Below are 20,652 nucleotides of genomic sequence, written 5' to 3'. Positions count from 1 at the left end.
TTCTGTCAGAGGAATTTTTGCCTGGTGTGTCAAGAGTGCTAGGTACCCTGCTTTTGAAAGCTACATAAACATATATTTGATGAGCTGCCATACCACGTAGTGCAGCAAGGTGGGGTGACATGCTGAAGTAGTGTTTAAGGTTTTATGTGTGACAGATGTTCAGACAAGCCTACTTTGCTTTGAACTTTACAAATGTGTTTGATGAAAAAGCTCTCTCTAAAACATCACACCCCTTAAACCCTGCACTGAAATAGCTCTAGAATCCTTCGAAAAATGTGCGTGCATAGTACTGCGAACAGCATAAAAAAGGCCTTATTCAGATCTAATTACACCATGTAAAAATGTCAAATTAAGGAGTATTTAAGTAGTAAAGAATTTTTTGAGTCAACGCAAGTATGCCTAAAATCACTGTAACTGAACAATGTTGGGCGAACTATCAGCAGACACCCAGGCACCCACATGTAAGGCTTTTACTGTCAATGGGATGTCACTGCCATCTTGTGGTTTGTGTGTGTCACTACTCTCTAAGTTCGTCACAGTTATCTCACAGTTGCTAGGTAGTTTCAGGTGTGTCTGAGTTTTGCTAAATATATCCAGGAGACCTATAATAACATTCTGTATTATTCTCTTGTGATTAAAGTGTAAGTGCACCCTAAAAATGTTTTTGAGCTGTAAACTAAATAATATGACTGAACTGTGATGAAAACCTCAATGCAGGAATTAAAATTGACAAAATTAGCATTTTTATAAAAATAAATCTGCATTTCATGGGTTGAAAATAGCTCAACACGCCATCTGCTATTTACAGTAAAATCATCCTGAACCTTGTAAGGCTGATGCTGACATAGAGTCAACCATTTCGTACATCTCTACATCATGATATTCATAGACTCTCAGTCTAGTAAACTCCCTTATGAGGGGTTCCCTCCTGAATACACTCTCTCACAATCTGCACAGAAGACATGTGCCATGGCTACAGAAATATGTCAGCAACACATTTCATCATTAATTAACTCAAAGGACAAGGAAATTGTGTTAGCTTCTACAATTACAGCACATTATGTCAGTGCAAATAAACCTTAACTCTGGTTAAAACTGGAAAACTGGTTAGACATTGTTTATAAAAAAAAAAAGAATTACTGTGGTCAACAAAGACGCAACACACCCATTTGGTAAATCAGTGGATTCTGTATGGATGGCACCGTGCAATTATCAGCCACCTGAACATTATCATTGCAATGAAGTGTGGACGGCACGCAGGGTGTACCTGGGGATGGAGTGCAGGTAGAGCAGCAGTTTGCAGAGCTCCACAGAGGTCACCAGAGGGCACGTCCAGCCCTTCCTGTCCCCATAGACCTCCAGCACTGCCCGGCCCGCGCGGTCTCTGCTTCCTGTTACACACAGACAGGGAGAGACAGATAGCCTTAGCAATGGTAGTGTGTGTGTGCGTTTGTCTGTCTGTGTGTGTCTGTGTGTGTGAGTGTCTGTGTGTATGAGTGTGTGTCTGTGTGTCTGTGTGTGCATGAGTGTGTGTCTGTGTGTATGAGTGTGTGTCTGTGTGTCGTTGTGTGCCGTTGTGTGTGTGTGTGTGTGTCTGTGTGTCGTTGTGTGTCTGTGTGTGTGTGTACTGTGCATCAGTGTGTCTTTGCGTCTGTGAGCATGTGTCTGTGCCTTAGATGTTGGAGGGTTTGATTCTTATCAGAGAAAAGAAACACAACACGTTGTCGCAGCTCAAAGACATCTGCAAACACGGAAGCGGCAATACTTTGGAAACACAAGAGCCTGTAATTAGTCAGAACCCCCCCGATAGGTTCGGCTCGTTTGTATAAATAATTGGAGGTGCTGGGGAAGAGATACATTTGGCACCACATTAAAAAGCTAATCTGGGAGCAGATGTGTGATTTTGTTGCATGGGATCAAAAGACATAATGAGTGGAAGAGCTCTCTGTGTGCTTTCCCCTTGCTGCTTAACAAACCTGCATTTACCCAATTTAGTACGCAAACACATGCACACACACACTCAAACAAACACACACACAGACACACACACACAAACACACACACACAAATAGCAGTAATTTCGTAACACAAGCACACAAGGTGGTTAGGCATGAGGAGTAGGTGGAGGCTGCTGTCAGATGAAAGCGATAGAGACCAGAGAAGGGGGGGGGCACAGACTGATAGAGACTCTTAAAGCCCAGAGACAGTGATGGGGCGCTAAGTGGGGAGACAGACAGACAGGCCACACATTGATCAGAGGGGGCATCAGATGGCGCCTTGTTGGAGATTTTAATCAGCTGCTCTGAGTTACCTGGCAAACAGGCGATGCCCAGAGGCAGGAGAGTGATGCTGTCAGGAGCGAACGGCTTAAAGAGGGGACTCGCTGAGGCCCTGGACCCAGGAACAGTGTGCTTCCCCTGGGCTGCAGGCTGCTGGTCAGCAGGGGGTTTCTGGAGCTTCCAGTCAAGTCCTCCAGCAGGTGTCTGAGGGGTGCTGGGCTCAGCCATGCCAGACTGGTACACATCTTTCCGGTCAAGAGGAGATTCAAAAAGAAGGAAAAATGTTAGACATTGAATACATGTAAACTGTGTATTAGCATTCCTGATTTCATTATTGGCATAATTGTCCGGAAGTATTTTGGAACTGTAATCGGAGAGTTAGGGTTTGGGATAGGGGATGACCCTAGGGTGACAGTCAACCCATCCTGAGTTCAAATGTCAAAGGCTTCAGCCTGTTTTAGATGCCCTTTTTAACCTTATTGTCATTGTATCTGGCTACTGTGTGTACAGTAACTTAATATCCAGAGCCCTTGGCCTGCGCTATTCACAGCAACTTAGCCTAATGAAGTCGATTCGCCATCACATGGTCTGACAGGCCTGTTAAAACCCTGCAATCAAATCAATGTTCGTCGAAACGTTTCCATATATCTTCACTACAAAGCTTCCTTTTCAGTGCACCAAGCGTGGGTGTCGGCTGCGAGTGGCGTACAGTGGCACAGCTGTTCTGGGCCGCGGCTCATTTCATAATCTGTCCTTATTGAAGCTGTCTGCCTGATGGGCCTCACTTTGATCACTAACTGCCTAATTAGGCTGACAAAAGTTACTCTGTTTGTGTGCCTCCTTCCTCCCGCTCCCTGAGACGCTTTGACAGGCGTGTCTCCCAATCCCGTTAGCACTGGTTGGGCTGCTCTACCCGTGGGAAGAACCCAGAGGGGACTTGTCTACATGGAGCGCATCACCGGATTCGGCTTTAACTGCATTGCAATGTGTTTGAACAGTGAATCATGTCAGTTTCAATCAGTGTTGGGATTTTTGATTATTGTCTAAGAATGGACATTGCTATGTACCTATCCTCTTGTACATTGCTATGCACCTATCCCCGTATCTCACTCTCTCTCTCTATCTCTCTCTCTCTCTCTGAGATGCTCCTACCCTTTAAAGGAATGCCATGTTCACTCTGTCCTTATGCAGTGCACCCAGCTTCCTTCTAAGCATAGAGATGTAAGGTCTGAGTTATTTCCGGTCGCTCATGAATGCCTCCATTCTGCCCAAGAGGGTGAGGCAGAGGAGGGCTCTGGAATTCCCCCTCTGGAACACCACCAACTCTCTTGCCCTTTAAACTCTGACCTCCCATCACTTATTTTTTGCTCACATTTGACCTGCCAGGCATGGACACATTCTTTGGTGGACACACACAAGCACACAGTTTTTCCTTAAATCACTGTGTGTTTATAAAGGATTCGCCCTGGCATTATCTCATACCAAGACACAGACTCAGGCCTTCTATCTCCGTCATATATTCATTCTTTGTTTACATTATAAGACGTGTTTAGAATATGTTGTCATACATGTGCTAAACCATAAATGTAAATCCTAGCACATGTAGGTAGGGACTGCATCCTATTAACCAGTGCATGTACAGAAAAGATGGTTTGGAAGGTGGAAAGAGCAGGTTCCAGGCTCACCTAAACTCAAAGAATAACCACACCATGAATCGACTGTTAAAACATTCCGTGCCGTTACCTTTTTTGGACTGTTTGGACAGGGGTTTCCTGTCCATTTTCGGGGACACCAACCCAAAGGCTGTGGTCTTCTTGTTGTGGATGACACGGACGGTCGGGATGACCTCAGGACAGACATCACTCAGGCTCCTCCCGGGCATCCTCTGGGCCTGCAGGCACTCTCGGGCCGAGTCCGACACGGACGACAGGGAGTGCTGCTTGGCCCTGCCCTTGCCCCAGAGCTTCAGGACCTCTGCCTGGACCAGGTGCTCTGGAGCGCCCTGCGTAACCTCGCCAAGGCTGTTTGGGTGGTGGCCTGCAGCTCCTGGCGAGGAGTGCAGTGGACTCTTGGTGGGGGGCACAGTTTGTGGCCCGGCAGCCTGGTGTGGGGTCTGGCTTTGAACTGGTGCTTTATGTTGTTTTGCTTGACATGGGTCCTGAGGCACCAGGGGGGTCTGCTGCTGCTGCCGCTCTTCCTCCAACTCAGGGGACCCCTGGCAGGCCAGGCCCGTGTCGGGAGATGGCTTGCACTGCTGCCCAAGTTTGCGTAACATTTGGGTTCTGGGGAATTTCTGGCCGTTATGTCCTTTTTGAAGTTCGCCCCGACCTCTGCTGGACTCTGGCTCGTGGCAGTGCTGCAGAGACTGAGGAGGGGGCCCTGTGTTCTTTGGGTGACTCCCACAGTCTGCTGTACAACATGGCTGCCCAGTTGGCCCTGACTGTCTGGGCTTCTGTGAACTCGCCCCTTCAGGGGTGGTCTGAGAGGAGTAGCCTGGCTGGCAGGCTTCAGGCGTTTGTCCTGGACAGGCCCCACACCCTCCAGCGCTGAGGTCCAGCTCCTCCGTGTCGGTCCATGTCTCTTCCAGAGGTGGCAAACTTCTCCCAAAATTAACAGGGTTCATTAAGGCAGCCAGGTACGACTCACGGTGCCTGTTCTTGGACTCTAGGTCTAGGGTAAGTGGTACTGCTTTGCTGCAGGGCGTACACAGGTCCACCGATAGCTTTTTGGGGCCCCCTGGGGGAGGACGGTCCCGTTTTGGGACGGGAGGGGCAGGTCTGACTGGCTTGAGGCCTTGGACGGGGACCATGGGCGTGATGGGCTTATTGAGAGCAAGGGCTTCCTTCTCCTTGTTGAACTCCACCAGGTCCACATACTCACCCTCAATCTCCCGATTGAGCCTGGTGTCCCAAGTGTTGGGCGACACCCAGCCTACTGGCTTACCAGACAGATTGCTGACGGGCATTCCTTGGTCCACTTTGACGAGTTTGGAGTTGCCGCCGGTGAGGCGCAGAGAGACGGCAATCCCATCTTTGGCCGGAAGGATAACAGTCTCCATGGTTAGCGACGAAAGATCGGTTTGGACGGATGACTGGGCCTCCGACGAGGACGCCTCCGTCTGGATGTCCTGCAGCACCATGCCCGTCAGGGGCGAGGACATGCTCGGGATTCCGCTCTTGGGGCGGTCTAGAAACTCGGGCTTGGCGATCTCGGCCCAGGGCACTTTCACCACTCCCTGGTCGGATGAGAGCACACACTTGCGAAGTGGCGTGCCATGTCTCCCCTCGTTGACCTCCTCAAGCCAGGCCTTGGTGAATATACAGGGGTAGGACGTCTCCAGGATGGGTGTCTCCTCCACCCCGAGACTCCCCTGAGATGAGCCAAAGCTTCCCTGCTCCACCAGGCCCTCCTCCTGCACCAGGAGGCTCTTGAGGACAATCCGGGCTGCCTGTTCTCCGAACGCCTCCACCTGCAGGTAGAAGTCACCGGGGCGGAGCAGCAGAGGGTTGATGGGCGCAAGCTGGATCACCACGCGGTCGTGCAGGCACAGCGGCCAGCCCTCGCGGCGGAACACCACACCTGAGTAAGCAGCCTGTTAACCAAGAGAGACAAGATAACATTAATGGACTCCTCTGTGAGGCATCTTTATAAGGACACCATTCAAACTTCCATTGAAAGACACTGAACTGAACTGAACTGCGTAGAATAAGTGCAGAATTACATGAGCGAAATGGAATTGGCAAGGACAAGTTGAATGGAATGGAATGGAAATTGAGAGACCCAAGGGATGAACTGTTTTCTGACCTCCATAGTTAAGGCTAAAAGTTAAGCAGTTCTGACCACAATTGTGAAATCTGAAAAGAATTTTGGGCTAAACTGTGACGTTATTCCCTAACTTCCACTGCGTGACAACTGACGGTGAAGTACTGTTGTTATGGGCATGACTCCATCATCATCCACATTGTCTGCTTTAATTAGAGTGTGGTGGTTTATTGTCAGGCGTATTGCATAATACAGGCACAACAATACGTGTCTTATGTATTGTTTTGGTTTCGTGTAGCCTGCTCCTGATAACATGCTTCTGGGGGTTTCTTAATTAAATGCCGCAATGGCGGCGTAAGTAAGACGCTTTTGTTGCGTTTGAGTGACACACTCACGCAGGCCGCCTGCTGCACGCTCTCCAGGACGTGCTTGGCCGGTATGAGGAAGTCCAGCAGGCACTGCAGCGCGTCTCCCTGGAAACGCTCTTCGATGGTGCGGAAGAGCTGGCTGAGCACGGTGGGAGCGGTGGCCTCGAAGGGAGGGAAGAGAGACGACAGCGTGCTCTGAATGGACCAGTCCAGAGAGGAGGGGTTCTGAGAGATGAAGAGATGAAGAGAGAGAGAGAGAGAGAGAGAGAGATGAAGAGAGAGAGAGAGAGAGAGAGTTTGTTAGACTGGACCAGGGCCAACACTGCACTCTGAATGAACCTCTGTAATGAGGCAAGGAGCAACACAATGACAGAGGAGCAAGACTGGGAGAGAGACAGAGAGAGAAAGAGAGAGAGAGAGAGAGAGAGAGATAGAGATAGAGAGAGAGAGAGAGAGAGAGAGAGAAAGTATGTGAATCACATGAGCAGAGATGAGTTCAGAGATCAGTTTAACCTTCTAAGAACTAAAGTAGGAGTTAAGGGAAAGGAGATTTGATAGATTCCATGAAACATTTAGTCAAGGTACAGTATATCTGTAGCCTGTACCTGGGCATATTAGGGTTATTAGAAAAATACTGCTATTTACATCAACTGTGAAAATCTATAGACAGAGTAGATTAAGTGATGTAGGCTGCATTAAATAAACATGAATAAACATCAGATACAGTTAACACTTCCTACAACTGTGAAGCACATTGTTAAGGCAAATAGTGTGTGCTGTGTTTAAAGACAATGACAAGTCATTCCATTGTATATAATGGTATGTGTGAACACCATAACACACTATTGAGAAATGAATTTTTCTCTATGGTGTATTTTGTTCGAGAAAAAAGATGCTGCTTAAAAGGAGTGTAGTGGGGCCATTTTGATTCAAAAGAATGCCTTGGAGCTTCACAATCAAGGGAAACTATAAAGACGAAAGAACTACATTAGGAGCTGTTTCTTGAAATGGTGCATTGGCTCTTTCAGAAGTCCCTTCAGACTGAACTGTGCCCAGGTGCTTTCACTTTAAAGGCCTCTTGAACATCAGCCACAGTCTCTTCCATCTCAAATGCACTGAAGACTTAAATGAAAAGAGCCTGGTATTCTTTAGAGATCAAGGCTGTGATTGCTTAGCGAAAATCAATTCCAACATGGTGTGATCTGGTTGCCATTTCTTCAGACGGCAGTAACTATGTGCCCGAGACTGTTTCAGGCTGGTCCAAGATACACCTCATTAGATTCGGTGCACATCTTGCAAGAGAGCTGGAATCAGATGCTTTATCTATAGTGGTAGAAGTGAGTAAGAGAAAGGCAAAGAAAACATGCTCTTTTAATCTTAAGCCCCAAGAGGAGGAAGAGTGAGATGAAAGGGAAAAGGAAAGATATTGACTTTGTGTGCGTGTTCGTGTGTGTGTGTGTGTGTGTGTGTGTGTGTGTGTGTGTGTGTGTGTGTGTGTGTGTGTGTGTGTGTGTGTGTGTGTGTGTGTTCTTATCTTTGCCAGTTCTTGTATTTACTTTGTGAGTGCATGTGAATGTAAATGTGTATTTGTCTGTGAAGTATTTCTCCATCTTGGTATGTTTATTTTCTACAAACTTGGATGCAAGTGTGTTTTGGTGTGTGTGTGTGTGTGTGTGTGTGTGTGTGTGTGTGTGTGTGTGTGTGTGTGTGTGTGTGTGTGTGTGTGTGTGATCTGAGTTGGTTAAATGTGTAGATCCATGTGTGTGAAGCCCTGCCTTAAACATAGTCCGGCACGCTCTGAATGTTTAGCGGGCATGTCTGTTTTAGATCACTATGCCAATGAACATCAGGTCAGGTTTCTCTCCATCGGCTCGGCACGGATACACAACCCACCCAAGAGGCACTACACCACAGCCTCAGAGCCTCAGAGCCTCAGCCTCGCCTCCCACACTGAACCTCATCACAACTGGCCTCCTACCAGGAGAATACATCACTGCGGTGTTGCCAGACAAAAAACCATCTCATGCACGAGAGGGGGATTTACAAACCTCTGAAGTGCTGTTATGCTCGCTGGCAGCGAGGCAGAGCGTGAGCGTGAGCGTGAGCATGAGCGTGCCATGTCTGCTGCGGTGAGCTGTCAGGCTGTCAGGCTGCCATTCAGAGTTCAGGCATGTCTGAGGCAACACCTGACATCCTCTGTCACTGTCGGCTTTCAGGCAACACACGGCTTTCAAGGGGAGCGGGCCACACTGATGGTGTCGACAGGTGTCTATAGGTGTCTATAGAGGTGCTGAGATGAGTGCCCTGGCCCTTGGTATTGGGTCATCTAATAATGGGCTTCAAAGCAATGCAGGATTCTTCACAATATGTGGTAAGAGTTCTTGCACACATATGTGGAAAGACACACTCACAAACACACACACACGCACACGCACACGCACACACACACACACACACTCACACATACCCAGGACACACCAACCGTATGGTGGTTGTTGACACATCCCTGACCTGACCACAGCGTTGATCTCATAAACCACTAATGGGACAGCCTCCCCATATAGCTTCTGCCTAAATTAGCCTCCTTCAGCGGGGAAATGCCACACTTGGCCTTGAATAAACACATCCTGGACACACAAATGCGTATAAACACACACATAGACACACGTATGTGTGCAAACACATATACACACTCACACACACAGACTTAAATACCCCCAGAAACACACACAAACACACACATGTATACATAGGTACACACAAACACACACATTCAAACACACACATACTGTACATACACACAAACACACACACTTAAACACACCAAAAGACACTAAAAGAAAAATCTCTCATTTCTCTCTTGTTACAGGAAGGCTGCCTTAATCATCACAGTCTTAACCGATTTCTCGGTGTCATTTACAATTCAGAGCTGAATGAGCACCATTATGGAGAGATTTGCTGAGCCTCACAAAACAGTGACTCAGATCCACTGCCAGGACTCTCTGATAGCTCACCCACAAATAAATCCGCTGCCGCCACACCGCGAGGGTCCCGCGGCAGCGAACTGGCCAAAGGCCGCTCCCTCACCGGAAAGGAATGCTGCCTCATCACCACTGTGAGTCCTCTCTGGTCCTCATCAGTTGATTGGATCCTTCTCGCAGGCTTCTGCCGAGGCCGGGCACGGCTCTCGCGGCGCTGCGCTGGTGCTGTGTGTTTATGCTGCAGCACTTAACGTGTAATGCGTTGCAGCTGGGGTTGCACCGAGGAGAGATGATGTACTGTCTGGCCTGTAGGCCACTACACTTTCAGTTCTGAGTCACTCGGACCCCCATCCAGCTCTGTGGTGGACTGTTAAAGGTGTTCCTGCAGCATGGGGCGGGGGGCACGCAGGGGGGTCTGGGGACACTAACTGAAGTCTGACACACATATGCATACCCAGCCGTCTTGTATTATAAAGCGAATATAAATATATAAATGTCTTGAATATATGTAAGGAGGTTACTAACTGGTTGTGCAGTGTTTATTCAGCTGTTGTATTTTAATTGGTCCACCGTAGGCCCTGGGGGCATTGGTTTTGGTGGCAACCGGGTAATTAAAATCCCCAATGACAAGGAACTCAGAGGAGAAACACCTCAGCACACAGGATTACAAGCAAGTCTTCATGGTCCTTGCTCATGTCCTCACCTCTGATCCCCCTCCCTCTCTCACACACACACACATACACACACACACACACACACACACACACACACGCACACAAACACACAGACAGACACACTTATACAAATACACGCACATTAACACACTATTTTTCTCTCTTCATGAAGAGGCCAAAGCATCACGTCTTGATTTAGGTGTCTGGGCATGAACTGTTTAGGTGACTGCGTTTGTGTTCCAGCTCTTCCAGCTATTACAGCAACCCTGAGCAGGGTGAGTCACACTGACCATTTACTGTGTGCGCACATACACATACACCAACACCTACACACACACACACACACACACACACACACACACACACACACACACACACACACACACACACACACACACACACATATACACATCCGCACTCGGCCCTTGCATCCTGTCATTTTCATTTTGCCTGCTTCCACGGTGGTCTCATCAAAGCACAGGCCTCATCCTCCTGGTTGTGTGGCCTCTGACCAGGGCAACAGTGTGTGTGTGTGTGTGTGTGTGTGTGTGTGTGTGTGTGTGTGTGTGTGTGTATGTGTGTGTGTGTGTGTTTGCATGCGACTGCTTCGGCTCTGCCTTATCTCCCTGGCCGCTGCTTCACCCAGCCAGTTAACAGCCATCACTCTATTTCTGGAGCAGAGACAGGTCCATTCACGTTCTTTCTCTCTCTCTTTCTCTCCTCTCTCTTTGCCTCTCTCTCCTCTCTCTCTCTTTCCCTCTCTCCATCTCTCCTCTCTCTCTTTCCCTCATCTCCTTCTCTCCTCACTCTCTTTCCCTCTCTCCTTCTCTCCTCACTCTCTTTTCCTCTCTCTCTCTCTCTCTCTCTCTCTCTCTCTCTCTCATAGTCAGTCAGCCAGCCAGTCAGCCAGCAGTGCCGTGTCAGGGATCTCACTCGCTCAATCTCTCTCTCTCTCTGGTTTGGCTCCGATTACACCCATCGCCCCGGCCAGCATTCCAGCCAGTCAGGGGGCCATACGCAGTTCAACAGAGCTTCGGTCCAGGGAAGCACAAAACCATATATACACAAACACACACACACACACACACACACACACACAGAAACACACACATAACCCAAAATCAACCCTTCACTAGCTGTCAGGTTGTTCCCTGCAGGCTGATGTGATACACACTTGTAGTATTAGGAGGCTTTGCCTATTTGATAAACTCTGACATCTAACACAAACAGAGCTTTTAGCGACTGCAGTCCGCCCTGAAGCACACTTGGCTGGGACCGGTGAGGGGATGATGGCCCGCCACACTGAAGCTGTTCACGTATGGGTGCGAATGCACTCGAGACGCATTGAGAATGCATTGAGATCTGATCGCTCAGGCCAAATTCGGAGGTGGTCTGGGACGCATATGGCCACATTCTTTTAGCAGTTTGTATGGGAATGTGTCCTGCGTAAGCGGAACTACACACTCAACAGTGCCATATTTAAAAAAAGAACATTGCTCTTTTTTAAATAAAAAAAAAAAACCCATAGAGATATATTACGAATGCATCAAACATCTTGGGTTTGCCTAGAGAACATGCCAAGGAATAGACCCAGTCTGTAATGTTTTGATTAATTTGTCGTCTTCTTTTCATTACCACCAGACTAGGTTCAGGAAGTGCATTTCTGCCTCCGCCTGGCGATTAAAAACAACAATGCATGATACTCATGTTTATTTCCATATAGGGCAGGGAAGTGAGCTCCAATCACAAGTGGTCACTCAATACGCATGTGGAGACGCATTCTAATTCCAGGTGGGAACAGCTTCACTGATTCTGACAGCAGCTTAAAAAAAAGACGTCTCCATGGAATCAGGAAGTGAGGGATGGAATTTCAGCTCATACATAAACTGCATATTTTACCTCAGAAACTGAGCGAAACAATGAACAGATGACTGTGAATGGTTACTGGCTGAGGAGCATATTTTGAATGCCTGAGTTGAGCTGAGTAGTGCTTGACATTATGAGTTGACTTTAGTAAGGATGACAGTATTCACTCAGTATGCATTCTCAAATGGGATGGAATATGGGAACATTTCAAAACCTGCCCATTAAAGCTGCAGAAGTAAACTCTTATAAAAATAACTTTTTGTTATATTTGCTAAAACTGTCTCCTCTGGCTCCACCTATTGCTCCTAATGTCATATGCAAAAATCCACCGCAACCGAATCGAAACAACCAATCAGAGCCAGGAAGAGTGTCCGACGAAGTGTCAATCAATGCTCAGGCACACGCTGTGGGTAGCCCCCCTCTCACTCGGTCAAGCCAAGCCCAATTTCTTCGGTGAGCAGACCTGAAAGGATTCAAAACTGATGCTGAGTTAGCCACATTTCTGCTTGACAGGGCCGCTTGATTTATGTTTGATTTGATTTCCGAAAAAAGTAACCATAAAGACAAGATGGTAATGGTTAACACTCCATAGCGTATAGCTCATACTGTTATGTTGCAGTTGGGCTAATGTTAGCTTGTTTACGATAATAAGACTACTGGTTAGCGTTGTTTTATTTGAAAGTTGCTGAAGATATCTTTGAGAAGTGCCCAGGCAGTCGTATTGGTTTGGTGTTGGTCCTGATATTTATGTGTGCCTGTGCTCTCACCGCTTAATGTTCTCATAAATGGTTTCCTGCTTATTTAGCACTATTCACAACAGTTTCTGTTATCAAAACAAACATCTAACAACAAACATCTGAAAGGGAGGAGAAGGAGGGGGAGGGACCTGGAAGTTGTACTCTCTCCAAGCTATGGAGTGAACTGTACTACTTGTGTACTACTATCAGGACATGGTGACAGTTTAAGCAGATATGACAAAAAGTTATTTTTATAAAGGTTCCCTACTGCAGCTTAAAGAAAAAGGTAAGTTCTATTAGCAAGAATGTTAGCATAAGACAGAAGATCGCCAGCATAGATAGCCAGGAGCCAAATGATTCCAACCAATGATGATGGTTTAGCATATCTAGTTTGCAATGCAGATGTAGAGGCCATTTCAACTGCATGTGCTCTCTGGGAGCAGTCTGTAGCTGAACACCTTTGTCACATCTTTAAGCTGGTGTGAGCTATTGCCCTGTGTGAACCCAGGACCACCACACAAAGGCTTCAGGAGCTGACAGCAGTCTTTGTTCAACACGCATTGTTGTGCCCTAACTGAAAGGTGCATTTGTCATGGAGGTTGTAGCCTCTGCAACGCCTGAGGACAGATTGACAGTGAAGTTTTGCTTAGGTGTGCAGACCTTGTGTGATTCTCTCTTGTTCACTTTCTTACCCCCCCCCCCCCCCCCCCCCCCCATGCTTCTCCTTCTGTCTTTGTGGCTCCTTTTTTAATTACTTTAAACTCCCAAACAACACACAAAATACAAGACATTGCATTCAAGTGTTTTTATTCGAAAACTAGCAATGTAACTACTGCAAAAGCACACGTTGGGGAGGTCCGACTTGAACCACAGAACTGCACACTGCATAGGCTAATCGGCGGGTTGGGACGACAGGTGTGTTTATCTGTCCTTCACATTACCATATACCATGAACATTTATTTGAAAAAGATGCCAGTACTAGCATGCTGCATGCTATCTCTTTCAACTCCCACACGACACAAGAACACAATGTAACTACAATGTAAGCTTAAAACCTCACAGCGAATTAAAGCTGTGTACATGGTGTGCTACAGAAAAGGGTTTTTACAGAAGTCAGACTGGACCTCTTTGAAACATCACATAAAATAAGTTGCAACACACTCTTCAAGGCATATTTTTCTTCTCCTCTTGAGTCAATAACCTCCAATTGCTCTCAGATTCTCATTTTTGGCAGTCACGCGAAGGGGCACGGCCAAAACATCTTTTTTTCTGTAAACTGTGAATGCATCTTTGATGTTCCAAAGAGAGGAAAGCCTTGGACACAAAGGGAGAGGCCTTAAAACAGAGTCAAATCATTCCTGCCTACCACCTCTGATTTAACGCATTAAAAGAATAAAAACCCTGGCAGACTTAAAGAAAGTCATCCCAGGCTGTCAAACTGCAAGACACCCCCCTTGATGTCAACATGCTCTCTCTCTCTCTCTCTCTCTCTCTCTCTCTCTCTCTCTCTCGCTCTCTCTCTCTCTCTCTCTTCTCCTCTCCACTGTCTTTCTTCACAGGGGGGGAGGAGGAAGCACTCGGGGGAGACACTGCTGTCTTTGTATCTATGCCACTCTTGTTTAAATCCGCTCAGAGGGGTGTTTTTTGTCAGGGGGCCGAAAGCTTTACTGTTGAGGCAGGTCAGCCCACTTTAAATCCTTCCACCCCCCTCAAACTGAGGGAGACTGGACTCCACCCGGGAAAATGCCCTCCAGCCATCTGCCAGTCTGTCCACCTCTGTCACTCACTCACTCACTCACTCACCCAGAAATGCCCAGGAAGAGCTCAGCGCCTGTCCAGTTTTCTACTCGTCCATCATCCATCCATCTAGTCCACACTTCTATCACTCTATTTACCTCTCTATCCTATGGCCCTCAGATGTAGCCAGGCTATGTATTTATCTCCGATGGACTGGAGGCCTATGCAACATGGGCTTCTTCTTTGTGACAGTGAGTCGGTAAAAAGTTAATATCCCTCGCAGACAATAGATTGTGTGTCCTGTTTCCCTCCATGTGGAAAATCAGTAACCCCAGGGCTCGTTTTGGCATTCGGTGTCAGATTTCTCGTGTTGCCTAAGTAAACAGCTAAAAGCCAAAACAGCATCTCAGCACTTTTCTTTGCTATCATATTCCTCGTGTAAGTGAGTGTGAAAGTCTTGTGAAAACATCCTGATGTCCTGTGCAAAAAAAATTGGACCATTGGTGCATGTACTAAACTTCCCAAACCATGTGTTCCCTTTCCAAACACAGGTAAATCATCAGTGCTTTGAGTAATTCCTTCTGCAGAGTCACTGGAGACTGCCAGAGCACAGGGAGGATTTGCAAGAGCTCACCACTCATTTGGCATGCAAACAGCAAGCCTTGCATCTGGCAACCCACCACACATTGTGTCTGTGTGGCCCTGTTTGTAATACAATTAAGCCAGGGTGCTCGGCAGTTCCCTCAATGTATCTATGAGTAACTCGATACGGGTCCTCAGCGGGGTCATATCTCAGGAAAAGAAAATCTGGTGCTTCCAGTGTTGATGTATAAGCCATAAATGGGCAAGTTGACAGTTGGAGAGGCTACAGAGGCATTAAAGGGCCCTGTCGAATAGTTGGGTGTACTTTAACACCTTGGAGATAGAAATATTCCTCTAATAGTCTTAACTTTTGAGAAGGCTAAACTTACAACCTATTACAGGCAAAACATTTCCCGAATGTACAAAAAAAAGAATTGATTACAGTTGAGGTATGTTTGGATTCCCGTGTAGAGCAACATCAACATCGTTGTACTTGCTTTCATTACCTCCTTTCTTTTCTTCATTCCTTTCTTTTTTTCTCTTTTTTCTTAATGCATCTTGCTTGGCATTCTTCCAGCTGCTGTACTAGCCCACTCAATTAGCATGACAAAACAAAGCCATCTCTGCTCTCAAACCCACTTCTAAGACCTCACCCACCCCAACCCCCAGCCCCTTACCCCTTCCAGTGCCTCCCTGGGAACAGTGCTTTTATCAGGTGAATCTGTTTCAGGACTGCAGAGTGCTGGAAAAATGGAAACATTTTTGTTTGTTTGCTTTCAGGGTGTTCTACGTACAGTGTGATCTGCCAGGCTAAATAGCCTGGAAAGTTGGATACCTCAAGGGGCGACTTTTCAGTCCGTGGATCTGTTTTTAGGCTTGGCCCAAAAAACGCCTCGCTAAATGTTTTTACACTCGCAGCAAAGTAATGGGGGTACCATCAGTGAAGTTAAAGACTGTGTGTGTGTGTGTGTGTGTGTGTGTGTGTGTGTGTGTGTGTGTGTGTGTGTGTGTGTGTGTGTGTGTGTGTGTGTGTCTGTCTGTTTCTGGGAAGCAGTGCCGGAGTGGACACATTAACAGCGTGTGTAAGCGTGTGTGCGTGTGTGTGTGTGTGTGTGTGTGTGTGAGTGTGTGTGTCTGTATGAGGAGCTTGTCTAAGACTGACAGTCGACAGATGCTGTTTGTTCCCCTCTAATGCATTCCAAACTCCTCTGCCACTGTAGCTGAGGAGGGAGAGTGCCGTGTCCAGTAGCTGGACTTGAGGGGGTTTCCAAAGCGAGTGCCTCATTTTTTTCTGTAAACGTCTATTGTTTACTTTTTCTTTCCAATTCTTTTCTCTTTTCTTCTCTTCAGATAAATAAAACTGTTTACAGTGTGTAACCCCTCAGGTTCAACATTTGGCCAACCCCAGCCTCATGTCCTAAAAGTCAAACAGATGAGCGATAATCACAGATAACAAGAGGGCACCAAGCCAAAGCAAGTTGTCACTGGGAGGCTTGGCCCAGTCTCATTAGTGACTGAAACAGAGCTGTATGGTCCCATATGGCTTACTCTAACGCAGCACACATTCCTTATCACTCTAACACTTATGTGTATACACTGCAGTTATGTTATAGCCTTTTCTATTACATAGATACCTCACATTTTGTCAGGTCCTCTCCATAACACCATAACATGACTAAGCCCAGCCAAACTATGGCTGTCTACATTCCAAGTATGTCATAATGTCTGATGTCAATGTCACTGATTGGCAAACATGATGACATTTCACAGTTTAACACCAAGCCCTCTCACGTAGTGTCCGTGTTAGACTGCCTCTCACGTAATGTCCATGTTAGACTACCTCTGATCAGCTGGTGACTGGACTATCTGGACTATCCTCCAGAGGCTGCTGCTGCTGCTGTGTGATGTGATTTGATGTGCTGATCAGGCCTTGGCCGAGGCACAGAGACAGGGAGAGGTAGGGGGCGGGGGGGCGGCGGGGGCAAGATGCTCTGGGGCTGTTTAGTCTGAGGGCAGCTGTGAATCTGCCCACTGCTGCCAAATGTCTGTTGACCTGCGCATCCACTGCCAAGCCCACACAATCTAGGTTTATCTGTTTATACGTAATCACAAGTGTCTGAGTGTATGTGTGAGTGTATGTCTGGGTGTGTGTGCGCCTGAGTTTGTGTGTGTGTGGGTGTGTGTGTGTGTGCATCTCATGAATGAGTTACAGAATGGGACACTTTGAGACTTGTAGTATATCAGGAAATAGCTTTGCAAGGCTCTAACTTTAGGGTTCCAGACAACACTGAAAAGGCCTCCGTCAAACTTCTCCAAGGCCATTCCATGACTGCTGTGCCACATTTCAAACTGCTGTTTTCATTTCAGATTATATACAGCTACGATAGAGAGTAAAACAGTCAGCTAGTGTATCTGTTTGACAGTGGACAGTTCCATCCTGTCATCTCATTGTGTGCAGCAGGTTTTCTGGGAATGTCTCATTATTCTATGTGCTCTTTGTGTGTGTGTGTGTGTGTGTGTGTGTGTGTGTGTGTGTGTGTGTGTGTGTGTGTGTGTGTGTGTGTGTGTGTGTGTGTGTGTGTGTGTGTGTGTGTGTGTGTGTGTGTGTGTGTTGTAGTGTCTCTGTATGTAGGGACTGTTTTTATGTAAACTTGAATCTGGAGTAGGATGATGTGGACAATCAAACACACACACAAACACACACACACACACACACACACACACACACACACACACACACACCATTCAAATTAGCCCGGTGCTGAGCCATGTCATTAGGACCGGATGGAAATTGAACACACATGTTCTGCAGTTAACCTGGGCGTAGGGGGGTCAGTGAGAATGGCCATTGCCATTGCGTTTACATTATAAAACTCCCACCAGACAAGCTAAGTGGATATGGATGATCCAACTGTACTGCAAACCTGGGATTTTACCTCCGTTAAAGAATAGTACAAATCTGGGTCACGCACACATAGCGTAGGATAATTCAATAATTCTGATTGGTTAAGTGGTTTAGTCTGCGGGCTGTCATTCAGGGTTTACATCCGTCATGGAGCCAAGGCACCCTCACTGAACACAGAGGAGTCAGTCAAACAGAAACCTGTGAGTGACAGCCAAGTGTGTGTATGTATTCATGTCCTTCAGAGTTTGTGAATGTGTGTGTGTGTGTGTGTGTGTGTGTGTGTGTGTGTGTGTGTGTGTGTGTGTGTGTGTGTGTGTGTGTGTGTGTCCGTGTGTCTGTCTGTGTGTGTTGATTCAAGCCCGAGCTTGAGCAGTATTTCATAGCTCTCTGACTTTCCAAGCACATCAACCTCATAAGAACCCTACCAGAGCAACAGGAATGCCAACTATAAACATTCACCGTAGGATGGAGTTCCACCGAGATACAAGAATTATCAGAGAACAACGCAGCCACTGCCGAGTTTACAATGCAGAACCACACCAAAACTAGGAGTTCCAAAGTGTTCAACAGATGCGTGGCCACCCGCATTGTCTATCTGGACGGCTCACATTATTCCCATCAAGACTCGAGTGTTGCTATCGCAACAAAAACAAAGACACACAGCTCTCTCTCTCTCTCTCTTTTTCTCTCTTACACTAAAAGAAGAATACCCGGGTAGCACTCAAAAGAGGAATCCAAAAGTTTCAACCTCAGGTTGGGCACACTTTAGAACAAAGTCCAAAGTTGTAAAAGGCGCGTGATAGTGCAAAATAAAACTTTCAATGTGCCAGGCGTGGTAGTACAAATTAAAACTTTCAATGTGCCATGTAATTAACTGTTGTCTTGATAGTTGGAGATGCGTTCTCTGATACAACAAGCCCTAACAACAGGTGTTTCCAGCTGAGCATGTCAAGCTAAGCTGTTGAACAGATTGTTTACAAAACAAAGGAAAGTTCCCCATGAGCATACTAAACTCCCAAGACAAAGTACACTCAAGAACTTTGGACACAAACCAGTAACGTAGTAAAGTTGAGAAGTAAAACGTTTATAAAAGAGTACTGAGAATGACTGGCGGGAGCCTGCACTTTAGGTACCCATCCCAACCATATACAACACAGCAGTCCCCGGGCAGTCAGTGGGTCAGTGGAACAGGCTTAACACACAGACCTGCATCCTGAAAGCAGAAAAAGAAACTCAAGTTTATACTAACCATCTTGCCGGCAGTTTTGTCACTTATCCAGTTGTCATTATTTTCCGTCTGTTATTCCAGTCCTTTTAAAAAAAACACCAAACCAAAACCAAAAACAGAAGAGCTATCTGCTCCTCAGAGACTTGCTTGTTTTGCTCCCATGGTCATTCGTCCCCGTAAGCGTGCCCTTGCGGCAGGAGTGTCCAGGGGTGTGTCTGGGAGAGGACGGCTCGAAACGGGAGAGTTCCCATCCTGGTGAGAGTTTTCACAAGTAGCCTCAGAGCTAAGAGTGGCAGGCTCTGAGCGTTAGACAGCCTGTTGCTCCACTGCCTGCTTGCCTGCTTTCTGTCCACACAGACAATTGGAAGGAGAGAGAGAGAGAGAGAGAAGGGGGAGTGTGTGTGTATGCATGTGTGTGTGTCTGTAAGAGGGAGAGAGACTGAAAGGGGGAGGAGAAAGGCTTTCTCTTTCAGAGGAAATCCCCCTCAAGCCATTTTTATACTTTTTCTCAGCAGCCACTCTGGATCTCAATCTCACTCTTTTTCTGTTCTATTCTGTTCTTTCTTTTTCTTTTGTAATCTTTCCTTTTTCTGTCTTTCTTTTGTCATTTTTGTGTTCTTTCTTCCTCCCCAACTTCTTATATTTATTTCCTTCTATCTCTTCTTCTCATTCTTCTTTCTTTCTTTATTTCTCTGCCTTTCTACTTTCTCTCAGAGTTGCCTTTTTACTTTCTCTCCCTCTGTCTCACAGATCAGTTTTTGCTTTCGGACACAGAGACACACAAACTATGCACACTGACACAAATCTAAATGTCTGCCTATATAAAAAAATCAAAATGCACTTACACACACAGACAGACAGACAAACAGACACACACAGACAGACAGACAGACAGACAGACAGACAGACAGACACACACACACACACACACACACACACACACACACACACACACACACACACACACACACATAGAGAGAGAGAGAGACACACACACACACACTATGAATACATTCTTGGAAGAGTTCATAGAAGTTAAAAGGAGCTCAACCCCTCCTTCAGAGCCCCCTTCTCTATTTTAATCTCTCTGGAGAGAGGTCCTCAGTGTGTGTGTTTGAGTACATACACACAAACACACATACACACATTCACTCACACAAAAAGAGAGAGAGAGACACACACACACGCACACACACCTCTATTTTAATCAGTCTCTCATCACAGAGAGGGCAATAGACTTCAGAGTTCCTCTGTGTATTCATTTCCTCTGGCCAGCTTTTATGCACACTGTCCTGTATTTAAGACACATCAAAGACACAGAGAGGGTGTGAGAGAGTGAGTGAGTGTGTGTGTGTGTGTGTGTGTGTGTGTGTGTGTGTGTATGCGTGTATATGCATATGTGTGTGCATGTGTGTGTGTGTGTGTGTGCATGTGTGTTTGCATGTGCATATGTGTGTGTATGTGTGTGTGTTTGTGTGTGTGTGCGTGTGTGTGTGTGTGAGAGAGAGAATAAGAGAGAGCATTTCTATGTC

At 46.7% G+C, this 20,652-nt stretch overlaps 1 protein-coding gene across 1 annotated transcript in view; it reads right to left on the bottom strand.

The window, feature by feature from the left end:
• quo (quattro) overlaps positions 1-19,782 on the bottom strand; it is a 32,518-nt gene extending 12,736 nt beyond the window's left edge. The window contains exons 1-5 of the mRNA XM_012829311.3: positions 19,142-19,782; positions 6,437-6,634; positions 4,023-5,871; positions 2,312-2,524; positions 1,268-1,391 (exon numbers count right to left, since the gene is read on the bottom strand). Of these exons, the coding sequence (XP_012684765.2) occupies positions 1,268-1,391; positions 2,312-2,524; positions 4,023-5,871; positions 6,437-6,634; positions 19,142-19,144 (2,387 nt within the window). The 5' untranslated portion in view covers positions 19,145-19,782. The remainder of the gene's footprint in view (positions 1-1,267; positions 1,392-2,311; positions 2,525-4,022; positions 5,872-6,436; positions 6,635-19,141) is intronic.
• Positions 19,783-20,652: the final 870 nt, after the last annotated feature.

Source organism: Clupea harengus, chromosome 5 (genome assembly GCF_900700415.2).
Source record: "Clupea harengus chromosome 5, Ch_v2.0.2, whole genome shotgun sequence".
Classification (NCBI taxonomy): domain Eukaryota; kingdom Metazoa; phylum Chordata; class Actinopteri; order Clupeiformes; family Clupeidae; genus Clupea; species Clupea harengus.
Note: the sequence above shows the minus strand (reverse complement) of the source record. Positions and strands in the feature narration are given on the sequence as shown.